We start from the raw sequence: 11,913 nt of genomic DNA, 5'->3' as shown, positions 1-11,913 counted from the left end.
GATCAAGGCCATAGTTATAATTTTGACATGGACATGCCCTGAAATGCCTTCATGACGAATACAACAAAAGTTCTCGTCTCCCAGCACTGTCATCAAAAGGGACAGGAAAGGGGCAGATGTTTTTATCGCAATTAAGATTATTCATTCTTATGTCATTCGCACCAAAGACAGATGAGCTGATTCACTAATGCTTTGAGTGATAATCCCACCTGGATTGTGAATCAAGAACTGCTCCAATCGATGCTGAACAGGGTCTGTGTAGGGATATCTTCCTCTCAAGAACGTCCTCCACATCCAATTCTTTTCTTGGACCATGCGGAAAGAGTTTTCCTCTAGAATCACCATCAGCTTCACGTAACCCTGTATTGTACATTGTTTATATTCATCATGCACATCAAATGATGGGCTATAAAGTTAATATTCATGCAAATTATTTACGACAGGCTTTTTAACCATGTGGACTTATATTCATCCCATGATAACCTCAGACTACTTTACCACCCTCTTTCGTAATTATACAAGGGAAGAAGAGAGTTTTGTTCTATCGATAACTTGGAAAGAATTGGTTGGATTGTTTTCAAACCCAGTGCAAAGTTTTGTTTGTGATCTATAATAGGTTTTCAAGAACTACTACAATTAAAAACGCTGAACTTAGAAATAACAGTTCAAGCTGATTGGTTAATTAGTAAATAGTAAGGTACAGACAACATGACACGATGGGTTGTTTTGCTGGTTATTGTTTAAAGAGGCACTCAGCAGTGTTTGAGTTATATGTCGGTAGTGTGTAAACTATCGAGTTTGGACCAGACAATCCAGTGATAACAGCATGATCAGCATCGATATACATAACTGGGATATGATGACATAGAAGTCAGTGAAACTGACCACCCGATCCCGTTAGTGTTTTTTGCGACAAGCATGGGTTACTGAAGGCCAATTCTAACCCATGTCTTCACGGCTATCTCGTCACATAATTGATGTTTCGTTGGACATCTAGGACAATGAGGACATGATATGAAATATCGTTATATGGTCCTATGTCAATATTGAACATGCAGCTTGTTTTTAGTTGTGGAAACATATATTGTCAGTTACAGAACTGCGACAGTTCTGAGAACCAAGGTGTATCCATGCTCAGTTCTGTAGCTGCTGATGTCAGGGTTACGTGTATAAATACCTTGCTTAAATGTTGAGAAATGGATGGATCCATCTCTAACCAGTCACTGTTGCTTTCAAGTAGTGATTTTATTTCTTGCTTGTCTATCAACCGATGGGCCAACAGAGCCTCAGCATGGTCTACATCGGAAAACTTCAAGAACATCTTTGGTTTGTTTTCATAGATCTTAAGACCTTCCAGGAGGAATGTGTTGATGAATCTCTTGCCAGTCCGATCTGGTGCGCCAATGGTAAGAATAATCTGCCTCCCCTACAACACAAGTGTATATTATAGTGTTGGAAACTGAAACACAATACAGGAGGGGCCTTTTCCTCACTGCTGAATTCTGATCACAATCGAAGGTGTTATTAGCGGAAAGAGCCTGTCATAATGTTTAAATCCTTTCCATGGAAAATGTTCGCGACCCTGCAGCACGCACGCACACACAGCCTATGCACAATATATCATACATTTTCCTCACATACTGACCACTGATTTGCTGAAATGGCATCACCTTGCTGTGTGTTTTTGAAGATTGTTTCCTATAACAAGCACTAGGTGATCAATATGATAAGATAAGCATGCATTATGAGAATAGGTAATCTTACGCAAGGAAGTTTAAAGCTTAAGTTAACAGCCTCAGACATCAAAATATTGCTTGGAGATCATCATGTCTAACATTTCAGCTGACTTCATATCGACAATTTTCACTTAGCTTGCACAACATCCATAAAACATTCTGTGTGAGGTGAAATGCGCCCCATTTGTTTTGAAAAGCACTATTTCTATGTGAATAGAAATACACAAGTAACACGCAGACAGTGTGATGTTCCTCCTCAAAGAAACATTTTACAAATTCTCTCACATCTATGTTCTTATCTATACAATGTCTATTGTGTCTCTTTCATATGTGTTTGTAATGCCAAATTTACTTCATAAAACAAGTTTTACACGGGAAAGCATGTCTGGTGCAAGTCCCATGTCTTGGTTCTAAAGCGCATCGTGAAATTTGATCTGCACAAAACATCAGCTGTACAAATAACATTTATGTCATTTCGGATATTTGAACCTGTCCCTTCTATCTCATGCATGGAGTAACGTTGTTAGCTGGGCTATGGTGTCTGATATACACGTAGTATTCTTTACACATCAACTTACACCAGGTGGTGAAGGTTGGAACTTCATAATGTAATCAATGATGCACTGAAGCTGCTGCAGTGGCTCGGCCCCTTCCATGTTCTGTGGTGGAGGTGTCATATTCATGTGTGCAATGTACGTATCCAGTGTCTGTTTGCCAGACTCGGACAGCATGAAGTCAGGGAGCTTGGCTACTGAGTCCTCGTCAAGCTTCTTCCAGGGTAACACGCGTTCACCAACTATTGCATCCACGCTCTTGACGAGACGTACTTCCACGGTACCTCTCTTCCTGGACAATGTGGCCTTACTGGAGTTGATTGAGATGCCACACGACAGACGTAGTATTTTTCTGAAGCTTGGGTGTCTGGATGTATAATATAAAAGGAATTAGTTATTGCTGTGAGGGTCATAGGATGTCCTAATGCCCAGTTCTTAGGCATGCAGTCATATAAACATCGACCACTAATTCGTGACTGTATTTCAGTAGTGTAAGAAGAGGCCTATCGATGCTGGTTGACTTAAAGTATGCCCAGTGCAAGGTTTGTAGACTACGCTGTATTGTACAAGATAAGTAACAGTGATATTATTGTTAATGCTAAACAACATCGAAAGGGGCGACAAAAGATGGCGTCCACACCAGCTTTATACAAATATCTGTTTTTCGATATTATTAGAGTTATTTATGCTGTAGATTCATGTATTTTCAAACACACAAGTATGCACGAACTTCATACGAACATTTGGTTATTCCGTTATTAATAATGAATATGCATGTCCATAATGAAAATGTTATGGAGATCTGATCACCCATCTCTAATGTTTTGGAGCACAACGACTCGCGGATCTTTTCCTTGATGGGCCATTGAAAACTCTCCGTCTTTCAGGCACTCAGGATCAGTCGTGACGGTTACTTGGTAATGGCCATTGTATTCAACCACAGTCTGAAAATACAATGTAATATACAAATACTACACAATTGTGAGGCTTTCAACGCCTCCTTGTTAGTACTAGGTGTATTATACATACATACATACATACATACATACATACATACATACATACATACATACATAAAGGATGAAGATGCACTCAAACTACAGTTTCTAAACAAACACAAACAATCAATCGATGCGGAACAAAGGCCAAAAGGCAGAAACACCACAATCTTTCTTACTTGTGTGATTGTAAGGCTTTAACAACCGACTATATTTCCAACCTACAAGCACTTGAATCATGTGGATTGTTAGGAACATCTGAAGCAAGTTACATAATAGCAAAAACAATACCTTCATAGAAGAGAAGAATCGATTGTACAACTTATGCAATGGTAAAAGCACGACACAGTAGGAGAGAAAGAAAAATACTAGAAATACTATGAAAGCAAGGTGTTGCCATTTGTCGTAGCTAAACTTATGTTCTACTCTTCATTTACTTTCTCTTTACTTCAGTTATTTCTTTCTTCATCAATTTGATTGCAAGTTTCTTTTAAGGCTCAAAATGTCGAAGATTTTTTTCGATTTTTTAATTGTTTTTTCGTCATTTCAAGCTGCTTTTCAAAACTGGAAATTTCAGGTATATTCCCGTGGCTTCGTTTCATGTCCCGTAAACTACACGAGATTTTATGGTCTTAGCAGGGCATAAAAATGTCATCCACATATCTTCCATAAAACATTTAGTTATAGGTATTAGATATACTCACACGTGTCTTCCTCGGAGAAGCACTGGACCCTGCATTAGCCTCCCCTTTGAGAAGCAATAACAGATATATACAACTGATGCTGATGATAATCCGTCGCCATGAAGCTTCAAATAAACTGCCATTTACCAAAATCAGTTATCTTCCTAAATCCGGAGAACATATATTGACACCAGTACTTTTTGTTTCAAATATAAAACGTCAGAATCAGAGATTCACTAATCTTGATTATTCAACGAAAACTTCCACGTAAACGGTTTGGTTTGATTGTTCTTTTACGCGCACTCAGCAATATCCCAGCCATATGTAAATAATCGAGCCAGGACCACAAAAACCAGTGATCAACAACATGAACGTCGATCTTCGCAATTGGGAACCGATGACGTGTCAACCGAGTCAGCGAGCCCGATCACCCGGTCCCGTTAGTCGCCTCTTACGACAAGCATGGTTTGTTAAATATTGACTCTATCCCTGATTTTTACGGCGCTGAAAGTTATGTGGCAGTTAGAGGACCCATGCACAAAGAGTGAAATTTAGGAATGACAAAATTACCTTGTGTCATTTCCTGAATTCTCTGTATCAGTTTTTCTCTAACTCTTCTGTCACACATTGTTGTGCGATAAGTAATATTTTCCTTATCCCACAAGGGACTTGGATTTTTCATTTGTGCTAGAGCATGTGCTACTGCATCTGAACCTTGAACAGACAAGTGAATAGATAAAGCATGTCTAGTAACTAATCAATGTGTTATTTCTAGTTGTGAAAGAATACAATCACTTAGAATACAGACTCAAGGAGACAAATAATATTTCAGGAGAAGAAGAATTATACACATGGAAAAAGGTATCACAACACTTGCTACTTTCTTATAACAAAATTACCTATACGTGTCTGAAATGCATATGCTGCAAGTAACAGGTGTCGAGCATATGAAACACTTGCACCTATCGTCATGTAAACACAGTTTCAAGTTTCATTCACTCTTGTTAGAAAATTAGGTGAATCGCATGCTTATTCTTAAACCACTCTGTGGAACCCCTCTGCCAAAGTCTGACAAAAGACAGCAACTTGTAGGTGTGACTAATGCCGGGTTGTCTACGAGACAGATTAGGTCACCGCCTGTCAATAATCAGTCGATTAGTGAGGGAATATCAAGCAGATCAGGTGGACAAGACGCAACCCTTTCCTTGGCACCAAGTCCAATGTTAATACGGCAATGGCTTCATATCAGCAATCGTGTCATAAGCTGTTAGAATTCCACTGGGAACAGCGGGGTGAAAAGCCAGATCTATCGGACGACCTTTGCTGACACGTGCCCACATTAGGCCAGGAGAATGAGTGTTTGACCCTAAACAAATTGCAACAGAAATATATCCAAATGTTTTGTACTCAGACAACATCAGTAAACATCATACTAAAAGTCTTAGTAAATCCATTGGGGGGAAAATATTGTAATTTGACTTAATTAATTAAGTAATTAACCAACATTTTTAAAAAAATATGAAAATTGTTATTTTGAATGCAATATAGGTTATAACACCTCATTTTAAAGCTTATGGCAAGGCACTGACAGTTATTACTTAACAAACATCATAAACTTAACTACACCATCATTAATTAAGTTTTAATTGATTTTTAATTAATTAGCATTATTCACAGGCAAAACTTATGAAAAAGACCATTGCAAATATTCCTTTGAAAGGTGTTAGAAGTCAGTATGTGATTTGTGTAACAACTGGTATCTATTAAGCTTATTTAATAAGATTACCTGCTAAAACCTACGAAATAAACATGTTTCCATGTGATTAATCAGATCAGATAATCAGAGACGTGCCATAGTTGGACAAGTTCAATAATTTCACGTTGTTGCTGTTGCTGTTGTTTACATGAATCAGTCAGTTCAAAAGATGCTAGGCTATTTGAAAATAGTAGTAAATAATTCCAATGTTTAAACTGAATCTGTCACCATTTCATTGAAGACTCATCACACAATCTTGGATTTGGAGCTTTCAGCCAACTTAAAAATATGTTAGTCTCCATCTTCCTGATCAGTTACACTTGAATTGGCACAACTGACACCCCTGCATTCGCCACATGCAGTGGAACAGTCAAGACCATGTTTCCTGCAAGAACATCTCATGGACGTACACTCGGTTTTGCAGTTGCATCTAATCACTTTCAGGAGTGACTGGGGAGCTGCTGGCATATTTGTCTGAATAGGTGTTAACCTGCCTTGGCAGATTTTCCAACCCCAATCTGCCGGGTTCATGTCAGTTGATCTGCCTGCCCATTCTTGAATCTGATAGAACACTCTGTAGCTGTGGAACTGAGCTGCATTTTGAGTTGGGGGTAATGACTGGGGCTGGACACATGAAAAACTCATTGACACCTTTTCACAGAATTTCCTGTACCTGAGTTGGTCAAGGTTTACCCCAGGGTTTCCTCCATACAGGCATACCAGAGCTTCTTCTCCTGCCTTTGCTACATCACCATGTGAAGATTCTGGATCATGAAAAATGAGCGCCTGAGACAGAAAATGAGAACATTTATCAATGGTCTTCAAGGCAAGTCCTTTGCCGAGTCCATATAGCCGGGATGTCGTGTCACACCCAAGTAGGGCATGAACAAACAGTATGTTCTCACATATATGAGAGCCAAGGATAGCTTTTGTTTTCGGTATATCCCAGATCCTCTGTTCCTTTTGCTTCCCTTGATTTACATCTGACTTGAAGAATAGCTGTGACTTTGTATCAGCATGATAGCATAGGAGAACAAGAAGATCTGTGTCTTCCCCGATGAGAACTGTTGGTCCCTGTTTTGATCCTTCTATAGCCTTCTGAACAATGAGGAGATCTGCATCCGAATTTGCTTGGTGAGTTATGAATCCATTTTCCGCTAGTGACTCACGTAAGAGACAGATGAATGTCTGCTTGTTTTGACGGTTAGCAAAGAAATGGTCTCTTTTCATTGTCAGTTTCATGTCCTTACAGAATTTGACTACTGGTGATGTTACGCCCTTGGTACGTCTTTGATGGGCAGTGTCTTTTGTTGTCATCTCTTCTCCATAGCCATCAAAGACAGTTACTGCCATATTGTACTTCACCTTCACATAGTCAACATACAAAGCCAGAATCTTTTCATATGTCATACCATAGGACCATGGAATTCGATGTAGAAGAGAACCACCATCCAGCACATAGTGGACATTTTCAGGAAGGGATATTTGAGATGAAGGCAACAGTGACCACATGGAATCTGCAAGAACTGATTTCTTAGATTGCCTCATTAGAGCATGAGAATCAAAGAGGGCAGGTGGGTGGCTACACATTTCATATCTGAATACATCTGCTAATACCTCCTGTGAACAGTTTGCTGCAGCAATTAGGCGCTGCAACAACAACTGTGGATCCACTTGAACTGTTTCACCATCAATCTTCAGTGATGACTGTGAGGCAAGTGTAATGGCTTGGTCTTTCTTTCTGAAGCTGAAATCTCCTACACTGTTTCGTGTCATCTTTTTCAAAATGCAATTCCCAACTTCTTTTGCCTTGTCAACATTCACAGAAGTCTCTGATGTCATGCCAGTAGCAATACTCCTCAGAGTGGAATCTTGAGAGAGAGGGTTTCTGTCTTCTAGGTACTGCAATATTTGAAGAATGTCTTCTGAATCTCTTGCTAGTCTGGTAGTTCTTGCATCCTTGTGGTTGTAGTCAGTTGCAAAGGATATACTTGTGAGTTCTTGCATGGAATTACTCACTTCTGCACATGCTGGCATTGAGAGGAACCAGAGAGAACGCTGCATTTCAGTCATTCCTCTTCCTCTTGTCAAGCCACCTCTTGACTTCAAGCTCCTCATCAAGACTTGTTCAATTATAAGATCAGTTGAAAGTCCTGCCCAATATCTCTCACTTCTACGAAGTACATGGTAGCCATTCATGAAGTTGATGTAAACATCAGGGTGATCATCAGGTAGCCTACACATATTTTGTAAATAGATGAGTGCACTCTTGGCATACATGTTATGTCTTGAAGCTGCAAAATATGGAAGCATCTGATAAACTGCAGAAAGATGGAGTTTCCAGTTTCCTGTCCTCTCAGCTTTGATAAACTTCTGAAGGATGTCAATTAGATCCATGTACATGAGCCACAGAGCCCCTGTTCGTGAAACCTTTATTTCACTTTTTACAGCTTCCATTCGTTTACGTATTCTTCCAAAGCACTGTTTGGAAGAAACATCTGCTGGAGTCAATTTTCCACCCATGAGTCCATCATACAGTGAAACAGCTTCAGTAATGTCTTCATCTTCATGACTAACAGTCGCATCTGCAGATAATTCTTCACAGCTGTTCGAGCAAGGGAGGGGCACCTCAAACGCCCTGGCAACCAAGAGGGCATTCAAGGCTGTGTCAACCAACACATGAGCTCTAACAGCTCTAGCAGCTGCTTTTCCACTAAGCATATGCCCAACTGAATTTGTTGCATATACTGTTTCAAACAGTCCTGATCCAGCCATTAGATGCCCAATACTACCAAGAAAGCTCATTTCCATATGAAAACCTCCTAGTCGTAAGACAAGAGAATGAAGGTCACTGTCCCTTGGTTCACTGATAACTATGAGATGTGCCTTCCACCAAAGAGGTTGGTCAAATGTCAACACTGGTGTCACAGTGTATTTTCTTGCTTGTTTGCAGACAAACTTCAAGGTGGAAAATATGCAGGACATGCTTGTTGGATCCATGTCAATCATAGGAAGGAATACCACTGATGACTTACCAGGAAACTGACCACGATGAACTGTTTGCATCATTCCTGAATATGATGGTCTAACTTGATGTCTCAGCAGCCATGATGATTTCCAAAGAAGATCAATATTTGCTGTAGGATCCACCTCTGATAATTCTTCTATTGGCTCATAGTGAAGAATTCCAAGACTAGTACCTGTGGGTTTATATTGAAAGAGTTTGATTCGTCCAAGCTGCGAAAGATCTTCTGCTTTTACATTAGTCTTCAAAATAGGCATACTTGCCTTTGTTCCTGGTGTGACCGCTGCAATGATGCCCATACCATGAAATGTGTTTGATCCATCTAGAGTACAGGTGTTGTGGTCCACATTGTCTGCAACATACTGAATAACATTTCCAAAGCTTCCTGGACATATTCCTGGGATGTCAGTTCCCTTACTGACAGCAGCACTTCTCTCAAACCTTTTAACCTCATCATAAGAACTGCAGAAACCATGGGTATTGAGAGAATCCACAAGAAATCTGGAACCAAACTGATGATGCATTTGCACAGCAAGTCCAATCTGAAGTGGGGCTGTGAGAACTCTTGGCCTGCAACATTGCATTATTGATTGTCCCAATGAAGCTATCTTGATATCAACATATTTTCTTGGAATCAGTTCTTTCAGGAAACATCGCAACAATTCTGGGACAAATTCCAGATTTGCTTCTAATGATGCCATTTCATCACATGAAGGGTATCTATCATTATTGATCTCTGCTGACTTAATGTCCTGCTTTATGAGCTTGGCTGCTGTTTGAATAATCTGACGCTTTTCGGAGGCAATGTCTTTCTTTCTGGGTTGCTGATAGAAATCATGGAGAATGGATGAGGCCGTACTCGTAAATGTTACAACATTATGTTTTCCAAAAACATCAGTTATGATGATTCGGTCTCCAAAGTGCTCTTGCAGTCGCTTCTTCATGTAAGGATGGCTGTATGCTTCAACATCTGTTCCCTTCAAAATATCCTCCATGTGATTAACCAAATCAGTGATTGAAATCTGTTCATCATCATTTTCCTCTAGGAACTCCACTACAGAATAGAAAGCTGCTGTCCTTTCAATATCTTCTGGTCTTCCCTGCTTAGATTTCTTGGAGATGTCAACACTTTTGTCAAACTGAGATGGAATTTGTTTTCCAGTTCTGAAATTGACACTACATGTCTGATGGTAGACTGCATCTGCTGCATGTAGATCACAGGTGTAGAGCAGGCGAGTTTGCACATCATGTGACCATTTGTCCCCTCGTTCTTGACATGCAGCTTTAATTGAATCTTCAAAGTCCTTTGTTTTAACAGGATAGACATCATATCCTCTCTTTTTGTCACGTTGATTAATAACTCCAGCACAAAATATACACTGATGTTTAAAATCAAAATTTGTTTCTGGAAAATGTAAAGTCCTAGACTGGTTGTTCTTCGTGACTTCATCCCTTCTACTATTGAGTTTGTTTATTTGCTGCGGATTACAGTACTGTCGACGACATTCAACATGAACAAGCTGTCCCGGTCTGGTTTGGATTGAGTCACCACGTGCTACGCTTGCTTCATTTACACCTCTGCTGCCTTTCTCCCTCAGAACAACTGATCCTCCTGTCTTCCCCTTAAAATGCAGCTTGCATATTTCACAAACATCCATAGTGCCATGTTTTGACCCTAAAAGAAAAATTATTAACTTGAAACTACTTTAAAAAAGAACAATATTTAGATTACTAAAGCAATTACAAAAATTGAATGAATAAAACCTAAAATTTTGAAAAAATGAAATTATCAAGTAACATATAGCATATGGATATATTCAGTAATATGTTCAGGCTCAGTTATGATAGATAACCTGAATTTATGTAAATTACTGTATATCAAGTACAACAAATTGATTTGATGATCCATGATCTGTTATTACAAAATGATGAAAACTGGTAAATTTGGAATGATTCTTAAAGACAAATGTACAAATTGTATGTTTTGAAATCTCAATAAACACATGACTACATATCTAATAATATTATCATATCAACAACATGAAAAAACATGTCATATTCTTTTCTGCTTTCATCATTAGTTCATATAATACTGTCTCATTCATGAACATTAAACCTAGTACACTGACCAAAGTTTGCCATATGCTATGCATGTGACCTTGTGGGCCATACAAAAAAGACAAGCCTTTAGGAAAGTAGTATACACTAACTGCTCCCTTTGCTAGGTCATAGTGACCCTGGGGACATAATGACAAAAAAAATAAATATTGCAGATAAATAAACAGTATATGACAACAGAGATAGTCCACATAATTCATCAAGGGAGAAGCAATGCCTATAGATCAAACTTAAAAAGCTTATAAGTCCTTCATTAAAAATGCTGTGGCTATGTATGGTGATCATGCAGATCTTGAAAGACAGTGCTTGCTGGAGCTTAGATACATTAAGTATGCATTTACGAATTAACTTCGTCAATTAAAAGCTGGGTCAAAAACATCTATAAACACATGAACTTACCTCTCTTCTGTGAAAAATGCCTTGAAGACCGTTGCAAAGCACTAAAAACACAGTGAAATCCAGTTGAAATGCTCCAAGCAAATGTCAATGATGTGGAAGGGAGATAACTCTCAGCATCATTTTTCCTGAAGACTGTTTATTATGCATAACCTACTTTTCAAAACATAAGATGATATGAAAGAAAAACTTCTGTTATGTGAGAAATATATGATTTTAAACATGTGTGTTTTATTAAGAACAAAGAAATACGTTTGTTTGCTAATATATTTCCAGAAAGTTTTTGAAAATAATCATTTTTGAGACAAGTTCTACATCTCTTGGATGTCAGACAAAATAAAAAAACCCACTTGTATTTCATGTTAAAGATGAATTTATTACCTTTCACTGAATATTATGCACAAGATATACAGTTTCAAGGTATTTTTCAAAAAAAATAAAATAATCTTTCAATTCTGTTGAAAAAGAACTAGGAAAGTTAATAGTTATCCATAATTTTGATAATGTTCCCCACCTTGGATTGATTAAGACTTTTAGTATGTGATGCAGTAGGTATGTCTAAATAAGAAACAAACCAATTTGTTTCTGTTGCAATTTGTTTGGGGTTCCCTCTTCTGGGGATCTAAATGTCCTGGCCTACATGGATG

At 38.6% G+C, this 11,913-nt stretch overlaps 1 protein-coding gene across 1 annotated transcript in view; it reads right to left on the bottom strand.

The window, feature by feature from the left end:
- LOC137298414 (uncharacterized) overlaps window positions 1-11,913 on the bottom strand; it is a 34,361-nt gene that overhangs the window by 1,320 nt on the left and 21,128 nt on the right. The window contains exons 8-13 of the mRNA XM_067830676.1: window positions 4,542-4,685; window positions 3,993-4,036; window positions 3,101-3,234; window positions 2,315-2,657; window positions 1,178-1,426; window positions 210-360 (exon numbers count right to left, since the gene is read on the bottom strand). Coding sequence (XP_067686777.1) covers window positions 210-360; window positions 1,178-1,426; window positions 2,315-2,657; window positions 3,101-3,234; window positions 3,993-4,036; window positions 4,542-4,685 — 1,065 coding nt within the window. The remainder of the gene's footprint in view (window positions 1-209; window positions 361-1,177; window positions 1,427-2,314; window positions 2,658-3,100; window positions 3,235-3,992; window positions 4,037-4,541; window positions 4,686-11,913) is intronic.

Source organism: Haliotis asinina, chromosome 10 (assembly GCF_037392515.1).
Source record: "Haliotis asinina isolate JCU_RB_2024 chromosome 10, JCU_Hal_asi_v2, whole genome shotgun sequence".
Lineage (NCBI taxonomy): Eukaryota > Metazoa > Mollusca > Gastropoda > Lepetellida > Haliotidae > Haliotis > Haliotis asinina.
The sequence above is the reverse complement of the archived record's forward strand: the minus strand, read 5'-3'. Positions and strand labels throughout refer to the sequence as shown.